The 19,850-nt window shown below is 48.2% G+C and overlaps 1 protein-coding gene across 1 annotated transcript in view; it reads right to left on the bottom strand.

Moving 5' to 3' along the window:
- TRPC7 (transient receptor potential cation channel subfamily C member 7) overlaps positions 1-19,850 on the bottom strand; it is a 73,347-nt gene that overhangs the window by 13,934 nt on the left and 39,563 nt on the right. The window contains exons 4-7 of the mRNA XM_054168417.1: positions 19,001-19,165; positions 12,497-12,713; positions 9,814-10,047; positions 7,687-7,951 (exon numbers count right to left, since the gene is read on the bottom strand). Coding sequence (XP_054024392.1) covers positions 7,687-7,951; positions 9,814-10,047; positions 12,497-12,713; positions 19,001-19,165 — 881 coding nt within the window. The remainder of the gene's footprint in view (positions 1-7,686; positions 7,952-9,813; positions 10,048-12,496; positions 12,714-19,000; positions 19,166-19,850) is intronic.

Here is a 19,850-nt window from a genome sequence, read left to right as displayed (position 1 = left end):
CAAAAGGAGAGTCTGATGCAGGGGAGTCAAAGCCACTACAGGCAGAATGGCAGTGGCCACAGCTGAAGAGCAAGGAAGGAAGAGAATGGAGCTGCTACACCATGGGAAGCCATTTGCCTAACTTTTAATTTGGAAACAATTTTGCCTTCACTGAGCAACCCTTAAGCATGACAACAGTCAGCTGCCTCTCCTCCCCCCCTGCCTGCCAGGCTCTAAATCACTGCTGAGAAAGCAGTGCCATTTACACATGACTTTGATGGAATGTCTTTAACCAGGGTTCCAGAGTGATCCTACTAAATCTGCTCATAAAACCAGACTACAGACACAAACAACAACATATCCCAAGGGAGCAATAAGCTTTACACCAACTCCAGTATCAATTACACCACACATAAAAGCAAAAGAAATTCATTTCAGCCCTTTGGAAAGGCAGAGCACTGGGCAATTCCTTTCCCCCACAGCAAGCTGGTCTTTATCTCCCATCATAACCTATGGTGTTCCATACTCCATTTACAACCAGTAGTAAGTCTGCAGTAAATGTTTAGGTTCTATTCTCAGTCAGTCCAACTGCACTGGCTCGTAGGGAGGAGCCCTGAGCGGTGTTTCAAACACAGCACTGAAAATGTGGCCTTGTCCTTGCTCTCCATGATTCTCAGAGTCACTGGTACCACGTTCCCTCCCTCTTGCTACTCTGCATGGGGCTGGGACACCCTTCACAGGTACACTTGTGGGCTGAGCTGTGGCTGTGTCACATACCCTGTGCTGTCACTTTGCCACCTGCTGGATGTTTTCTCTCCCATAACGCTCTGCTCCTCTCCTGTCCTCCTCTGCAGCAAAGGGCAGCTGGCAATAACGTGTCAGGTACCCCTCACTTTGATGGTAGCCTTCTACCAGTGTTTATTCTACATTCCAGTTACAGAGCACACAATAACATCCAAAATCTCTGGCTCTGACACAGAATTAACCAGGTTGGAAAAGACCTTCAAGATCATCAAGTCCAACCTATCAGCCAACACCATCTGATCAACTAAACCATGGCACCAAGTGCCTCAGCCAGTCTTATTTAAACCCCTCCAGGGATGGTGACTCCACCACCTCCCTGGGCAGCACATTCCAATGGCCAATCTCTCTTTCTGGGAAGAATTTCATAGAATACATAGAATACATAGAATAAACCAGGTTGGAAGAGACCTTCAAGATCACCGTGTCCAACCCATCAACCAATCCAACACCACCCAAACAACTAACCCACGGCACCAAGCACCCCGTCAAGTCTCCTCCTGAAAACCTCCAGTGATGGCGACTCCACCACCTCCCTCCTTCTCACATCTAGCCTAAACCTCCCCTGGTGCAGCTTGAGACTGTGTCCTCTTGTTCTGGTGCTGGTTGCCTAGGAGAAGAGACCAACCCCCACCCAGCTCGGCCACTTCCTAAACTAACAAACCCCATACCCCCCCAGCCTTCATCCCAGCTGCACCCTGCTATTATCCTCCCTTTCTTTGCATATGGAAAAGTTCCCTTAGTTTTCCATCCTGATGGCAGGTTTTAATACATGTCAACTCTGCTCCTCTTCCACAGCTGAAGCATTAACCTTTGTCCTGGAATGGTGTCAGAGTCTCCTTAAAAAGTTAATTCAGGACTGTGAGTGGGCCTGACCTGCCTGAGCACTGCAGGGGAGGCAGGCAAGGGCCAGGGCACTGGGCTGCACTGCAAATGTCCATAGTCCTTATTCCCAGTGCCAGGTGAGGGACCAGTGACTGGGGTGATGGGGCTGGGAAGGTGGTCTGAGAGGAGGGCTTCACCTGTAGCAGCCCAAAATGGTGCTTAGCAATGCTCCCAGGTAGAGGAAACAGTTTCCATGCAGACCTTGTGCTAGTCCATCCCTGTCCTCCAAAAAGACCAGGTGGCCCTTCCCTTCTACCTGTTAGACTGATGTTATACTGCAAGAGATCTGGCACCTTCCACAGGGCATGGCACTTGGGGTTAGTTTTCTGAGAACCTGTCACTAAAACAGGAGTTGAGGATGTTTGGAGCCAAGGTCTCACAGATTCCAGGATGCTGATGTGTCTCATCATTGCCAGCTGAGCAATTTACCCCCTCCCTGCAAGGCCAGCAGGAGTTTTATCCTTCTGAAAGGCAAACAAATGAAGGCAGGGAGGAAGTCAGGAGCCCTGCCTGGACTGACAGCTCCTGGCAGCAGGAGGGCCTGGCAGTGACAGATTGACTGATGCTCCTTGTGGAGATGGGTAGGGTGCAATTTCTCTCTCAGACAACTGTTGTAGGTGGGGAGAGAGCAGGGAGATGTTTCAGTGCACACAGGCCTTTAAAAGTTAAAGATATTAAGGTCAGGGAAGAAAATCAACCATAGGCACCCTTCTGGGTGCAGATTCCCCTTGCTTCTGCAACCAGCAGTGTGCTGCTCATCAAAGAAGACCACACCAAGGCCATAACCTCATCTCCAACCTGTGTCTTCACCTTCAAGAAAGCTCAGGGCATGCTCTCAGACTTATTTCCTTAAACTGATTGATTGACTTCTAGCACTGCCAAAACAAAATGAAATAAAATGAATAATTAAATGCAGCCAATATAATCTGCAGAAACATCACACTTTGACCCAGCAAAAGGAGAAGGAAAAAGTCTTCAAGCCTCGAAGCTCCACTGGCAGGGAACAGTGAGTCACATTCCCTCTGGGGAGAGCGAGGCAGAGCGCGCCACACTGCAGCCCTCAGCCTGATTTGTGATGCAGGAAGCAGGAGGCAGGCAATCAGCCTTGCCTCCGTTTGGGTTTTGTTTGCATAGCATGTTCTTAATTACAGGCTGCCTCGAGAGCTGTGTTCTGTACACAGCAGCCAACAAACAGATAAACAGAGCTGGGGTCGCTTGCAGCTCTCGTGGAAATGATCTGCTCCGCGGCACGGAGGAAACCCAAAGGAGTCTTGAAGGATGCCCTGGTCGGAGCCACTGCATCACCATCTTGGCATCCTGCACATGAAGGGCAACAGAGCTGGTGGAGGGTCTTGAGAATAGGGCTTGTGAGGAGCATCTGAGGGAGAAGAAGTTGTTTAATCTAAGGAAAAGGAGGCTGAGGAGAGACCTTCTAGCTCTTTACAACTCCTTGAAAGGAGGTTGTAGACAGGTGGGTACTGGTCTCTTCTCACAAGATGCAATGGATGGGACAAGGGGAAATACAGAATAGAACAGAACAGAATAGAATAGCATAGAATAGAATTAACCAGGTTGGAAGAGACCTTTGAGACCATCAAGTCCAACCTATCACCCAACACCATCTGATCAACTAAACCATGGCACCGAGTGCCTCATCCAGGCTCTTCCTAAACACCTCCAGGGATGGTGACTCCACCACCCCCCTGGGCAGCACATCCCAATGGCTAATCTCTCTTGCTGGGAAGAATTTCTTCCTAACATCCAGCCTGAACTGCAAAGTTGTTTTAGAACCATAACCTCATAGAATAGTCAGGGTTGGAGGGCACCTCATGGATCACTGAGTTGCAATCCCCCTGCCATGGGCAGGGACACCTCACACTGCAGCAGGTTGTTCACAGACACATCCAGCCTGGCCTTAAAAACTCCCAGGGATGAAGCTTCCACCACCTCCCTGGGCAACCTGTGCCAGTGTCTCACCACCCTCCTGGGAGAGAACTTCTTCCTAACATCCAATCTCAATCTACACACTTTTTTTTTTCTACCCACCCAGGGTTTTTTTCTTTTTTTTCCATTCCCCCCAGTCCTATCATTTCCTGACACCCTAGAAGTCCCTCCCCTGCCCTATTTCCCCCCTTTATCTCCTCAAACCCACAGCACCTGGGCTCTGCTGGAGTCTCCTCCCACCCCAGGTGTGGCCACTTGGCCCTCCCCACCCTCTCCCCTATTTAATCCCCTCCAGGAAGGGCAGCAGCCCTAAGCTGAGCCCATCTGGGCTGAGGATCCTCCTCTCATCCCTGGTGAGTGCCCCTGCTGCACACTGGGTGATGGTGGTGGTGACTCCAAAGGCCGGGGGGCCTGCTGGCCCCCCGGTTGTTAGGGCCAACATTGGTGACTGCTCCAATCCCCTCCACGGGTGCTGGCTGGGGCTGAGCTCCTCTGGGTGGTGAGGGTCTTGTCCCCAGCTCTGGGCTGGGTGCAGGAGTGGTGGTGGTGGAGCAGGAGCTGTTTGGGCAGAGGATGTGATGCCAATTGCACTGCTTGGACCTGGAGGCTCCTGGAGTCTGCTCTCCTCATTCCATAAACCTCTGCTGTTGTGCCTCACTCACAGACCACTGCTTTTCAGAGGCAAGGAAGGAAAGGAGGACAAAAGCAATGAAGCAGCTCTGGAGAAGGCATTCACTTATCAATCAGCTCTGAACAGAATCACAGAATCAACCAGGTTGGAAAAGACCTTCAAGATCATCAAGTCCAACCTACTACCCATAAAATCCTTTTAGAACCTGTAAGTGGTTACAAGAGATGGAAATAGCATGAACAATTTCCAAATGATACCTTGGTCATATTTTACAGGAAGCCCTCAGGAAGAGGGGCAGGGTGGAAGCCAGAATCACTTCTTGTGAATCCCAAGGCAAATGTCATAAAGAACAGACAGGACAAGACTGCCTCTCCTCCGTGGGGGTTATGTTTCATGGTGGTAAATGCAGAGGTGGGGGGGAAGTTCAAGCTGGCTTGGAAATCTCAGTCACACTTCTGTACAGAAAGAACCACTGAGACAGGGACACTGTGATGAGTGAATCCCCATCCTCAATACAGAAACACAGAATGAACCAGGTTGGAAGAGACCTTGGAGATCATTGACTCCAACCTCCCACCCAACACCATTTAATCAACTAAACCATGGCACCAAGTGCCTCATCCAGGCTCTTCCTAAACACCTCCATTGATGGTGACTCCACCACCTCCCTGGGCAGCACATTCCCATGGCCAATCTCTCTGTGAAGAACTTCCTAACCTCCAGCCTAAACGTCCCCTGGCACAGCTTGAGACTGTGTCCTCTTGTTCTGGTGCTGGGTGCCTGGGAGAAGCGAGCAAACAGTTCCCTCTGAGGGGCCCCTGGACAAATGTGCACACTGGTTTCTGCCTACATATTGTCCTCAGAAGGCTTTCTGAAATGTGCAAATTGAAGCTATCTCAGTGAGGAGTGTCCAAGGTTTCTCACTGAGGTTACCCAGTCAGCTGTCAGCTCAGTGCCCTTTGAAACTGGCTGCCCTCAGTCAGTGCTCAAAGCCACTGAGTCTTTTTTCCCTTTCAGTCATGATTGCTGAGAACCAAGTCCTCTGCTTGAGAGGTCCCAGTGCTGGGTATAGATCTTGCTTGCCGTGAGATTCCCTCTGTCCTCAGTAGAAGTCACAAACAGGCCAGCCAGGAAATACCCTCAGTGAAGTCGCAGAAGGCTTGTGAGGACAGCAGTGAGCTCTGTCTTTCTTTGCCCCAGTGAATTTTCACAGCAGCTGAGCTGCTCACTTAGCTCTGGTAGGGCAACTTTCCTTCCTGCCATGAACAAGTCAATGGCAGCAGGAGCCTGCCACGTTCAGCAAGGCCCATGGGCAGCTCACAAAGAGCAGTGGTGACATTGCTGGAGCTGTTGGCTGCCCATCTGCTGCCTGAACCTTGGCAATGGCTTATCCAGAGTGCTTCACACTGCACCTCAGGGCTTCTGCTTGTTGAATGAGACGTCTGAGGAGGCTCTGGGGGACAAATGTTGGTCTGTTCTCCTTGTTTCATAGGATGGAAGGGCTCATTTTCGCTGAGTGTCATTTGACACTCCTCTGCCTTTAAATACACAGAAGAAGCTAAGCCTATTTCAGCTTCTTAAAAGGAAAATTTGTACTCATGGGGAAAAAAAACCACATTGCTTCATATCAACACAAAGTGCCTCAGGGTAAGCAGTCACCAGGCTGGAGATAAGGAGGGAGAGCACAGCCTTCTGACAAGGCTCCCCAGTCCAAATGCCCTGTGGCATTTGAGCAAGCTTGGCTCCAGGAGCAGTCCTCATTTGAGTGAGTGAGTGCTCCTGAGTCCTTTCAAAAGGCTACTGGAAGATCCACTTAGGTGAGGAGTGCTAATGAGAGAGGTGCCACACAGCACTGCACCAGAGACTGACTGCATTCTGTCAGTGCTCTGCTGACATGCCTGGGGGATACCATGGCTGAGGGCTCTTGTGCCACCAGGCAGCCAAGGGTGGGATCTACTCAACTTCTCATTAAGTCTTGTGCTTCAAGGGCAGCTCCTTCTCTTCTAGTAAGAAGCAAGACACATCCCACACACTCAATTTTCTTCTACCTTACTAGAGAGCACAGATAACTGTAATTGCATCTGGCCTCATAAATCCTCCCATTAAAATGTATCCTGAGGTGACAGCAGAGGTCTAGAAGGTGAATTTGGCTCAATTAGAGAGAGTAAACATTATGTTAAAAGATACATGTTGCACTGATGGGATAAAAGTAGCTCCCATGCATTTGGAAGGCAACAGCCACCCGTGGGACAGAAATGACTCCAAAAAGGTCATTTTCTCCTGGAGGAGCCTGGAGCTAAGCCCCCAGCTCACTGTGTGACACGTTAGAGAAATGAGACAGCAAACACCAGCTGCTGCCTGCTCTGCTTGTGCTGAGCACCGTGGGCTCAGGCACTGCAAGCATGGCATGGCTGCTTGGAAGGCAGATCACAGCAAGGGGAGAGCATTTACCAAGTGCTCCTCTTCCATAACTGGTAGGTTTGTGGGGTTGGAAGTCCCCCACCATGTCCCTAAGGCAAGCCAGGGTAGGTCTGTGAGACATGAAGCTGACTACCACAGTGCTGTGCTGGTGCCACAATGCAGGGCAAGGGAGGAGGCTTTCCCGTGGATGCATGGCACACATCCCTCAGACACAGCAGGGCACCAGGATGTCCCTTCCTCTGAAAGCTCTTTCGAGACCTCAGCTGCCAGGGCTTGGGTTCCTGTGGTCCCAGAGAAAGGATCAAAGCTCCACTCAGTGCTGCCTCTGAGGGGTTGTGTACTTTGCCTTCTCAAATGCAGCCTCAGCCTGAACCTCATTCCACAAATATTTGCCAACCTGAAAGCCCTGACAAGGGCTTCTCCACAGGGCTGTGTGGCCACCCAGCAAGGGCTGGCAGGAGAAGGTAACCCAGGCTGACAGAGCACCCTGTGTGGGCAGTAGCCCAGTGTGATGCTTTCACGTGGCCCCTGCTGAGAAGTACCTGGCCAGGATTTGAGAAACACAGCCCAGGCAGCCTGGTTTGCTTTGCCCTTTTGAGCATCCTGACCAGCACTGGCCCTGCAGATGTGCACCTAATAATGGTACCCTAAAGCACACCCCACATGGGCAAAACCCTTCCTTATTTTCCAGGTACTTTGGCTGGCAGTTTTAAGAGCCATAACCTTGGGTCCAACCTCTTCTTCACTGCTTCTCTGGGCTCAGGGAGAGGAGCACCTCACAAAACACTTTCCTGATCTGTTCTTTTCATTTCCAGAAGTAACCAGTTCTGAACAGCATGAATCCCTGCAGTCAAACCTCAAGCTGCCTACCACAGCTGGCACAGATTTCCCAGGCAAAGTCTGGATACAACCTCCCCACTGGGCTGGAGCAGCAACTATCTGAGCAGCCCCTGTAGCAGCAAAGGACCAAAACCGGCCCTGGGTGAGACCCTGGCAGGGGCAGCTGCTTCGCCGTAGGTACTCACGTTGTAAACGCAGGGTTGTATTTTGCACCAAGGTAGTAAGAGTAAAGGTTGAACATCCCAATCATGAAGGCCAGGAACACCATGATGAAGATGACCATGAACTTGAAGATATCCTTCACAGTCCTCCCCAGAGAGATCTGCAGGGGGCCGAAGCTTTCGTTGGCTGGAAGAATGTAAGCAATGCGGGAGAAGCTGAGTACCACAGCTATGGCATAGAGGCCTTCTGAAATGATCTGGGGATCCGAGGGGAGCCACTTGTTCCTGGCTAAAACAATACATGTACACTAGGTATTAGTCACAAAAAGTGTTAGATGGAAGTTATGATGACAAATGACCCCTTTTGCAAGACTGAACCTTGCCTTTGGCCAGCAGTGAGAGGGGGGAAAAAAACCACCCAACCTTTGGGAGGCACTGAAGTCCTCAGCATGCTGCACAAAGAGGGGGAAGAAGAATCAGCTGAGTTTTTCACATGGTAAAGATAGAGAGATGAGGCAGTCAGTGGGGCTTACCAAAGCCTCACAGCAAACAAATAGCATTGGCTTGAAGCAAATTTGGTATTTCCCCTTCCTCGCTGGCCGTCAGCTGAGCTGTGCCTCCTCCACCGGAAGCAAAACCACAACGCAGTGGAGCTGGGTTTGGATCCATGGCACTGTGTCAGTGTTTGGAAAGGAGGCAGGGGGGAGACTGAGGTCTCTGTCCTACCATCAGACAGGAGCATTAGGATTTGCTTGGGTGAAGCAGACACAAGCACCAAGTGCATCAGCTTCACGCTGTCTTTCAGCTAAGCCCAGCTCCTGCAGCCCAGTCAATCAAACATTTTTGCTTGAAAAAGCTTCTTGTTGGTACCAGATATGAATCATTGATTTAATCTACTGAAAATGTGAACATTCATATTAAGGTAGCTTGTGAGTGTCCTTGGATCAGCTCTGCTTCTCCATGAAAGAATGGTGACTCAGACCTAAAGCGGGTGCTGGCTTTAGGGACACAGCAGCAAAGCCAGGCTTTATTTGCAGTGTTCTGAACCAAAGGGAAGGCAGCAGGTGGAGGAATTCGCAGGATCTGGTTGTGACACTTTGTTCTGGCCCCTTTGCAGCCTGACCTCACTTTAAATGGGTCAGCTGCAAACCAGAGAGGAGAAAACCTCAGCATCACCTCAGAGGCCATTTCCTTGCCTGGACAAGGAGAGGGAAGCTTCAGAGGGGACACCAGGTAAGAGGCTGAGCCAGTGTGACAAGCTCAGGGCCCCAACAGTGAGTGTGTGGCTGTGCACCCTGCCATGGGGTCAGACCTCATGTCTCTGGTGCCCCCTGGTTCATGTCTGCAGTGATGCCAGTTTGCTGCCCCAGATCTTCCTCTCCAGCCCAAGCACACCACTACAACAACCACTTACAACCCCAGGGAGCAAATGGCACTCCTTTGTGCCCAGCTCTCCCTCTCCTGCAGCCCCTCCATGGGCAAAAATCCCCGTGGATATAAAGCTTGCCTGAGATTGCAATGAATCAGCCCCCAGCCTGGGATGCAAAGCTCTATTCATCTGTGCCTCTCGACGAAAAACCATTTCAGCCATCACAAATAGTGCTGTCAGAGCCATGCCACTGCTTGCATTTCCAAATGTCAGCACTCATGGATGATACAGGCTCTTCAAAAATAGCTTTTCTCTTGGAGGAGCATCAGCTTAGGGGTGTAATTGGTGTTTGTGTTTCTGCTGCACAGGTGTTGGATGTGACAGAGCTGCAGAATGTGTCGACGGTTAGAAGTGCAGCTCCAGGCCTGATGCTGGTTCTCCCCCCTCTCCCATTTGGAAAATCAAGCCAGTTCATTCATCTGTAATTTAAACTACACTCTGCTCTCTCCCAGGTCCTGATTATTTGTTGCTCAAGCTATGTTGTCAGGATGTGATTGACCTGGCTGTAGCCTTAGCTACAGAGCTCAGGGACTGCATGAGGCTCGGCTCTCAATTCCTCTCTGACTCTCTAGGAAGATGGCTGGAATGGGGAGATCAGAGGAGAGTAATTTGGTTTAATGGGGAAAAACAACACAGCAGCCATGGAAATAGCACTAAAAGAAAGCTGCTGTCAGCATTAGCCTAAAAGAACAGGAAGCATCAGGCAGCAAAAAGCATCTTACCATAAGTGAAGTAGGCAACTTCAGGGGGAAGGGTGACGTTGTTGAGGTCGTCGTCTTGCACGTACTGATCCACGTACTGCTGCGCCTCGCTGGCCTTGAGGAACGCCATGAACCTGGCCGTGAAGGATGCCACGAAGATGGACAGCATCCCGAAGTCCAGCAGGTTCCAGAGGTGCACCACATACTCCCGTGGCCCCTCCTCCCAGATCTCCTTGCACTCTGACCAGATCATGCCTGTGGAGAGGCCAGAGGGCGTTCAACCAGCAGACACAGAGGGTGCTTTCTGTGCTCACACGCTACCATTGCCTGCCTTCTGAGGCACTAAACAAGTAACTCCTCAAGTAAACTGAATTTCCCCAGAATGGTTCATGTCATCTCATCTGAAAAACTGCTAAACACTTCACACTTATGTCTCCTTTTGTTCAGAGGAAAATTCTCTATTTCCCTATGTGAGTCAATAGCAAAGCAGAGCTGTGGTGATGTCAAAGACAGCACGGGTCAGAAACACAGCAAGCATTGGAAATCCTGCTGCTGATCTGTTGGAAGAGATGGAGGTTTCCACTCCTGCCCCCCAAAACCTCCCTGCTAAGCTGTGCCACTGCAGGTGGCATGGCTTCCTCAGATGTGTGGTAACGCTGCCCAGCAAAGCACTTCTTCATTTTGTGGTTTAAATATTAACTCTTCCACCCAACTTTATTTCTAATCTTGGTCACCTAATATACCTAAGTCACAGATTGATGAGGAAATGTCTTGAGCTGAGCAGGGTGACTAAAATTAGCACCACTCTGTGAAAGGATCCCTCTATTGCCTTATCATTTACATCATTCTTCTTGCCAGCAGTGTGGCAAATGGAAATGTGGAGACCGCACCTGGAGTCTTGAGTCTGAGGATGGCAACCAAAGGTGTTGCCAAGGTAGGATTAAATCCAGCTGTGTGTGTTTAGTACCCAAGAGTTAGATGACTTATACTTTAACACACAGTTGCTGTCTACTTACATTTGCCTCTGTAGAAAGCCACACCTTGGCAACTTGTGCTATCTATCTAGAGCATTTGCCTTTATTTCATTATCTAGTTACTCACACATATTTATAAAGCCTACAAGATTTTTGTGTCCCCCCACAGCAGTGCAGTCCACAACCCTTAGTGCTGTCAAAGCCCTACAAGGTCACACGTGGGGCTGACCGAGTCCCCAGGCCCCCCATGCCAGCTGGCTGCAGGCCACGTGCACCAAGCTTTCACCTTAAGGTTGCTGAGCCATTATTTGAAGCTTTCTGTAGGCAGACAGGTAAAATGGCCAGAGGAGATTGCCAGTGCTGATGTAGGCAATCATTAGAAAATCTCATTATGTTGGGAAGTCTGCACAATGAATCACCTTTCTTCTCCCAGAGAAGTGAAAACCTTTGCTTTAAATGAAATGTTTTCTCCTTCATCTCTCAGGAACTCAATGGGCAGACAGATACCCACTGCCTATAAGGGAAAAATACCTAGCCTAAAATCTAATCATCTTGTCCAACTGCTTTAATATCATGTTAAAAATATATCTTCCAGACTTACACTATCCAGTCTAGCATCTATTCAGCATTTTCTAGCCTAATATCCTGTATGGGATTCTGACTGTTGCAGGCACAGGGAACAAAGGAAGGGTGACCAGGAAGCCATCAGATAGGGCAGCTCTAGCCTATTTTTCAGGGGTGTTTAGTGCCCTCAGTACTTTTTGGAGCAGTGGAATTGTTTGCCACAAGAGAAGAATCAAAACCGTGGTGGTGAGCAAAAATAGACACAGAAGAGGTAGACAAAGTGATAAGTTCTGTTTCTCAAGCAATCCTTCTGAGCTTGTTTAGATCAGCAGCTCAGGGTAGCTAACCTGCCAGAAATAAGTCAGACCTACCCAAGAAGGAATACATTGGAATATGCCCAGAGCTCCCTGCACGTTTCACTTGTGCAGGTGACAGATGTTTGTTCTCCAAGGGTTCATCCACATGAATCTCTGCTTTGCTGCACAGCTTCATTTCTTCTAGAAGATGTGGGTGCTGTGCTGCCCTCCCTCCATGCTGGGAGGACAGCACAGCAATGAATTTTGTGCCACCCAGCGCTCATTTTCCTGGCAGGTTGCATCGCCAGATCTCACAGTGCATTGCAATAAAACAAAGAACCAGGCACCCATTTGGCAGATGAGGAATCTGAAGCTCAGATTGAGCTTCAGAGTGAGCTACAATATGATCTTGTGGCAGTGTAATACAACAGGCTGATGCTCCCCACCTCCCAACAGACACCTGTCGATCCCAGCAGACACATCTCACTCTGCTCGCTTTAGAGCAGCGTCCTGCACCGAGGCTGTAAGCTTCTGTGCCTGGTGCCATGATTAAAGCAACAGAGGCAAACAACCAACTTCTGCAGCAGTCACTGTGGAAAGCCAGGGAAGTGAGAATTTGCTAAGCATCATTCAACATTTTCCAAAGCAGTGACCAAGATCAAAGTCATCTTAGATCTTGTTTTAATCAACAAACTGCCCTCAGCCTCTAGTTTAGCCTCATGGTGGAGGTTTGGGGGTGTGTGTGGGGGGAGGGTTGGGTGGTTTTGCTTGGTTTAGGTTTTATTCCTTTGCCTTGTCACTGGCTGTGATGCTCTTCCTAGTGCTGTTGAATTTCCCTGGTGGGTTTGTAGACGGATTGGTGCTGCTTACCCAATACCCACTTCATGATCAGCATCTCCGTCCAGGAGAACTGAGTGGTTTTGACTCTAAATATTTGTTTGGGGTGGTCTGTGATGGTCTCATTGGGCAGGTTCTTGACTCCCTCAAACCGATCCGAGGCATTCACCACCAACAGTCCCAGGAAGATTGTGAAAGAAACTGCATGTGCCACAAACTTCATGAAAGGACTTCGGAGGGTCCGTCCCAGCTGCAAGCAAACATACACAAGACATAAGATTAATACTTTTCCCCCTCCCTTATCCACCTCCTGGAGGTTTATTCCTATAATCATTTGCCCAAGGTGAAAGGGATTCACAAATGAATTGGAGATCATGAACTAAAGAGGGGTTGGGTTTGAATTATTCTCTGTATTGCCGTTCAAAGGATGCCCTTTGGAGCACTTTCCATGTGTGGCAGTAACTTACATTGCTCCTTTATATAATCCACATACAATATCTAATTGTTCAGGGCATGTGGTAAGCAGAAAGTGAAGAGGCACAACATGTATCTGAGGCATGTTTGTGTGTATCTGCTATAGGAATCTTCTCCTGTGCACAGTGATGGCTTCACTTCCCAGCCTTACATCGCTGCATGCTAGAAACTTTCATTAACACTAAATTCTTCCTGCTTTGATGAGGAGAAGGAAACAACCTCCTATTTAAAGATTCTTCACTAATGCTTTCAATATGCTTTGGGAGGATAGTCTTCTCTCCTAAAGACTGGAAAAGCTGGAGATTCACTCCCCAGAAGACGAGGATTTATGTGGAGACATCAAGCCAAGAATCAGAGCAGCAGATCTCTTCCCTGTGGCTAATGCTTGTTCCATTCTTCTTGAAGAGCTTTGTCAATGAATTTAAATAACACTACTTCCATTCCATGTTTCCTGTGGCCTGAGGAAACATTACTCCAGGAAGATGTCAGAGTGGAAGCACTTTGAGGAGTGCAAGGGGAGATGCCTGTGGTGTTGGACACAGCGGACAGCAAAGGAAGCGCTGTCCCATGTATGTCCTTTTAAACCATCCCCCAGAGCAAAAGGCACTTTTTGGGTGGTATATTACTCATTGATACATTGCCCTTGATGACTAGGCATCCTCAAAATTTTCTTAATCAAATGACTCCATCAAAAAAAACCCAACTTCATAGGAAATAGGAAACCTGTATGAAATAGGAAGGACTGAGAAGGAGATTCTCCCAGAGCAGCTTTGTTCAAAGGAGCTCAGCTCTCTGGTCATTGCAGAGCAGGAGACAGTTTTAAAGCAGGGCTCTTTAGGTCTGATTCTGGTCCTTATTTCTATTTCTCCTCTGAAGTTTTAAAATGGGAAACAAACCTTGTATTGAGTTGACTGAGTAGTAAATCCTGTTGGAGAATCTGCATGGTTCTGACCAGCAGAAAGTCTTTCCAATGAAGAAAATGGGGAAAAAACCACCCCACACAACATCATATTTCTCTGAGGTCACTAAGGATGTGTTTAAGTGGGTAGATAGTGCACTGAATTAAACTCCAAGTTCCTTTAGCCCAGTCTAGGAATATTATGGCAGCTAGAGCAGCAAATGAAGTGTGCTAAAAGCAGCCCCAACGCTTGGTGGTGGTGCTGATTCACTCCTCTCTTGTAAACCTTGGTGTCAATTCCCAACAGCTTTTTATAGCTGGTCTTGTGCAGATTTGTGCTCTGTAGCAGAAGTTATGTTCCAGTCCAGAGCTACTAGGGTGATGGGATGTGTCTGAACAATGTCCCACGCAGCAGCAGCCTCAGTGTTGCCCTCATATGACCTCACAGGGCAAGCACCAAGTGGAACAGCAGCCTGGGCCTGTGGGGCCTTGCCAACGCAGTTGTAAGAAAGGACTTTTGCAGTCTGTTCAAGACTCATTTCTACCTCCCATTCACTGCAAGAGAAGAACCACTGTCTATTGAACCAGGAATTCTCTGCAAATAATTAGATTTTTTTTCCCCTGCTCTCTACAGGAGCTTTAAAAAAAGAGACCTTAGATTAAAGCCCCAGAGCCTCCCTTATCAGAGAAATAATCCCATGTATTACAGAAGCAAATGAATTCTGGGGGTAATTTCACTTAGTTCTCTACTGATTTAACAAAAGGCTGCATTTAGTCAGTTTTACATCAGCATTTTATCCCTTTTATTACTGCAGAAAGCTTACAATATTTCCCCCCCCCCCTGAGCTGATGCTTTCCATATCCTCTCAGAACACTGATTTTTGGCTAAGAGCTACAGGAGATCAGAGCCTTGACTGGAATATTCTGTTAAAAAAAAGTGCAAATCAATGAAGCATCAGCTCCTCCATCCAGCCTAATGCTTGATGGCCAGCTGATCTGCTGTCCCAGCAACATGATGCAGTTAAACTGGAGGTGTGTGGCTACCCTGATGCACTCCTTTCTCAATTACTGTTCTAAAAACCAAAACACAGTCTCTCATCAAATCAGGGCTGTGGGGGAGTCCCTGGCTGTCACTGTTGAGGCAGAGTCGCTGCCAGGGTGTGACTGCAAAGGTTTGCTCTTGAGGGAGTAGCTCATTCCATGACTTCATGTCCCACCTGTGCTATAGGGAAATAGTCATAGAATGCATTGGGTTGGAGGATGTGAGGGTGTCCAAACAAAAAGAGGTATTCAGCATGATATGGAAACAAAGTTTTCCAGATGCAGGTTAACCTCTACTCCAACAGAAAGGAACAAATACAGATAGAAACACCATAAAGGAGAAGCCATTACTGATTTCAGTGTTATGGTTCCAGCAGAGCCATGAAGGAGACTGCTGTAGAAACTTTGTAGAGCTTAACTGGGGAGAAAATACTCAAAAAGGTAGAAGTGCAGCTTTGGGTGGAAGGAGCCATCCAAGTTTCAGTGCTTAAATGACACTGGGTGTGCTGCAGTGGGGAGCTACAGTCCACCCATCCCCAGCAGGGCTCTGTGGAAGCCATGCCCTGAAAGATGTCTATAAATGATCTCTGTTAGTGGTGCAAGATCTGCAAGTGCACATCAAGTGGCCAGAGAAGAAAGAGCACTTGTGGAGGTTGTGCTGACAGTCCAGACAGCCCTGCTTGCTCTCCTCATTGTATCTGTGGGCAGCAGGCTGTGCAACTTTCCCATTCTATCTCTGATTTTCTCTTTCAGTCACCGACAAAAGAAGTTTGGGGCAACAACATATAAAGCAGTAGTTCATTTCAGAGCCATGGCTCCCATCAGATGGATGAGTCCACTTAGATCTTGCAGTTCAGGACAGGCTCCACAAGTCTTGTCAACAGTTTGTGCATCCAGAGGGGAACGAACCCCTGAGAGACACTAAAATTGGCTTCAATACAGGCAGCTCTGTGCAACTGATTGAAAAAGAAGAGCAAAGAGTTCAGCTGCAGCCTTCAGGTAATGCTGTCTACCAGATTTTCAGGGGTGGTGTTTGGTGTGGTGCCTTCTAACCCCACAGAGCTTTATTACAGAGAATTTTCTGTTAGGGGTGAATGCTTTGGAAACCTATTCCTTGCTAAGATGCATTAGTGAAGGAATTACTTTTGGGTCTGAATTACTCTGGTGATAAATCTAGTACTGTGATATCTAATTCACAACTAATAGGCACAGTGCTGATACATCTTAAGTATGTGATACAGAATAATACTGGTCAGGACAGATCCTACGAGCAATAATCTACATTACAGTGACTGACTTCATTTTTCTCACTCTCTGAGCCCAGAAATGAGTCCCTGACCTATGCCTGGCCATCCCTGCATCTCTTAAGACAGGCCTTAATCTAACTTTAGGAAAGGATTAAATTAAATTTGGACAGGATTTGATTTAAGTTAAATACCTTAGCTGATGGTTACGACGGACAAATGATTTCATTACCCAGATGCACAACATCGAGCCTGTCTCCATGGCTTATGCCCAAACAAAACACTCCTGAAACTGACCAGGACAAAACTGGGCTGCCCAGAGCATCACACCCCCCTCCTGGTAGCATCACCATCCCGTGCTGCCTGTGTAAAACTCCCTGTGACAACAGCAGAAGGATACAAGGCTCCAGTCCTCAGCCCCTGAACCTGAAAATGGTGATTTGGGGTGAGGTACAAACTGATGGAGGAAAAATGCCTTCATTATGTAGTTATTTCTGTCACAGACACCAATCAAAAAATCAGGACTCCATTGTTCTGGTGGAGGCAAAGGCAGGCATTAACAGATAATTCCTACCTGAAAGGACTTCAAATTTGCCTTTATGATAGAAGGCTGTGTATGGTTTTTACAGCCTGAAGTAGAGTAAAAAGAAAGGGAGCTGGAGAGATGAGGTTGCACTGAAATCTCACAGAGTGCAAAGTCAAGCCTCTCTCCTCCCATTTTTCTGAATTTTAGCTACCTGCAGAAATGAAACCCAAACCACCTTCTCAGTCCTGCCTCATTTCTGCTGCAAAACTCAGTTGTTTTCCCTTTTTTGGCCTCATCTTTTCCCCTTAAATTTTTTTTTGGTGCTCCTAATTTAAATTCTCCACTGATGGCTGGACCCAGTTGTTCTCCCACCCCTTGCTCTGTTCCAATGCAAGCTCTGAAATTCTGAGGACACACCACACATGTTGCTCTTGGGCTGGTGTGCCAACCCTCAGCACATTCAACAGAGGTGAAGGAAATAGAACAGCTCCATCACTCCCTGCGAGGCTGAGGTCTGACACCCATGGATTCCCCCCATGTCCCAGCCAGAACCACCCACAACACAACCTGGCTTTCTCATGCCCTCTGGGTGAAGCTCCAGAGTCCTGCCCAGTGCTCAGAAAAGCTGTGGGGTTTTGATAGAAATCATTAGGATATCACAGAATCATAGAATGGTCTGGGTTGGAAGGGATCTCTGAAGGTCATCCAGTCCACCCCCCCTGCAGCCAGCAGGGACATCCCCAGCTAGATCAGGTTGCTCAAAGCTTTGTCAAGCCTGACCTCGAATATCTCCAGGGATGGGGTCCCAACCACCTCCCTGGGCAACCTGTTGCAGTGTCCCACCGAGCTCCACCAAATGAAGTTGCATTCTCAGGTACTCCAGGAGAAAGTACTTCCCTTAGAGATACCTTAGAGGACACCAAGCCCTAAGCATCTTTTATTATCCCAGGTGTTCTGGAAGGCTTTGCAAAAGGTTTGTCTGATTACACTGACATAAATCTTTTCCCATGATAGTTTTGTCCTCCATACTCATCTGTGGATCTGTAATTTCTTGGCCTTGACCAATTTAGGCAAGATTCCTCACTGGCTTTTAAAGGTAGAAGATGCTTTCAGGACTGAATACATTACCAGTACCAGGGGTCATTCTGATCAAATTTAAGTGCCTATGACAAGCCTCCTGATGAAGACCTCTACCTCATAATGGATGCTGTTGCTGGCTACTGCTGCATGTGAAATGATTTTCTCCTCTGCCACTCTTTTTCCTTCTGTGGCCAAAAAAAAAAAAGCACTAAAAAGGCTGTTTATCACTCAGCCACACACCTATGTATCTCCACTTGCTTGAGCATCCTCTTTCAGGATGGAAACCTTGCTCCAAGTTTCATACCACAGACAACTCAAGCTGTTACTTAAGCTAATGGCTGCCTGGGGTCCATTGACCTCTAGCTCCTAGTGACACCCTCCTGCTCCATCTGATGCTGTGGGACACAGCACAGCCATATTCAGGTGCACAGCAGTTCTCCAAGTTTCATCACCTTTTCCCTCCAAACCATACAGACTGCATGACTACCTCTGGTCATCCCTGCAGCACTTAGCAGTCCCCTGAGGCTTGCCTAAGTTTCAGGCACTTGTGCCCCCATAAAGCTCCACTGACTGAAAATGCAGGAAGAAAAGTGAAGGGAAGAAAGGAGCCCTGAAGAAGGGAGAAACCTATACCAAAAAGTACATCAAAGGAACAAGAGTGTAAGCATCACAGAAAGAGAGATTGGCCATTGGGATGTGCTGCCCAGGGAGGTGGTGGAGTCACCATCCCTGGAGGTGTTTAGGAAGAGACTGAATGGGGTGCTTGGTGCCATGGTTTAGCTGATTAGATAGTGTTGGATGATAGGTTGGAGTCAATGATCTCAAAGGTCTCTTCCAACCTGGTCAATTCAATTCAATTCAATTCAATTCAATTCAATTCCATTCCATTCCATTCCATTCCATTCTATGCTATTCTAAAAGGGCAACAAAAATCATCTTTATTTATTTCCTCTTTTGGCAGTTTTTCTTCCCCCTTTCCCATGTTGTTATCTCCTGTCCATCTCTACCCTTTTTTTGTTATCTCCTATCCTTTGTTTTTGGTTACCCACTGTCTCCCCCTCTCCCCCCACTACTCCACCTTCTGTCCCTGCCAAGATGAACCTTAATCCATGCCTAATAGCTTCCCCTGTTTACATCAGGCAAGCCCTCAAGCCTGCTCTGGGGCTCTCTTAGAGGACAACATGGGTCAGCCAGCTTACAGAAAAAAATGTGAGTCCAGCCCAGGCCCTGGGTACAAATTGCCATGAAACCCCTGCCCCTGGACCAGTTTGTACCTTGCTGCAGGGAGCAATCCAGTAGGCTATGGCGAGGAAGGGCAGGCCAATGGAGACCCCAAAGACAGCCAAGAACTTCACAGCTATAGACTGCTGCCGTAAGCCTGAGAGGTTCTCATACCACATGGTGAGCAATTGCTGCTGGCAGTTGGGATGAGCAACAAACTGTAAGAGAAGCAGAAACAGAAATATTAGTAGCACAGCAGAAGGGGATGAGATATCAGGGAAGACCCTGCTGAACTTGGCCAGTGGAACAAGACAAGGCAAGACAAGACTGAGTTGTCCTTGTTGCCCAACACAGCTTGTGGTGGCACAAAGAGAACACTGCAAACCACACACTCAAAACTCCCCAGGCACTGGCAGAAAGTGCTTCACTTCCACTTCTTGTCTTCTCCAGATTAAATTTTGTGAGCCAGCAGACTGTGTAGGCCAAACCCCAACATCCAGCAGTGTCTCTGTGGGGAAGTTGGCTCTCAAGGCAAGACAGTCTGTGTGGAGCTTCAGAGAAGGAACAGAGGCACTTTGATGTCAAGCTGAAGCAGCCCTCTGACAACTTGCTAAAGACTGGGCCCACTGAAAGAGGAGCTCAGTTGTGGCTTGCTCTGTTCACTGCATGTGCACCCAAAGGGACCTGTCCAGCACAGTTCTCCTTCTCCTGTAAACTGCAAGAGGTCTGGCTGAGATTTTACTGTTTTGAATGCTTGATCTCAGAGTAGCTTCCACTAACTGCCAGCTCATTCTTCACTGATTGGACAGAGAGCTGCATGCAAAAGCAGAAGCTGTTGTGCTCTGGTACGGCAAGCACGTTTTGCATCCTGCAACTGAGACTCTTCTTCAGTGTATTGCTCAG

This window comes from Dryobates pubescens, chromosome 16 (assembly GCF_014839835.1).
Source record: "Dryobates pubescens isolate bDryPub1 chromosome 16, bDryPub1.pri, whole genome shotgun sequence".
Taxonomy (NCBI): Eukaryota; Metazoa; Chordata; class Aves; order Piciformes; family Picidae; genus Dryobates; species Dryobates pubescens.
The sequence above is the reverse complement of the archived record's forward strand: the minus strand, read 5'-3'. Positions and strand labels throughout refer to the sequence as shown.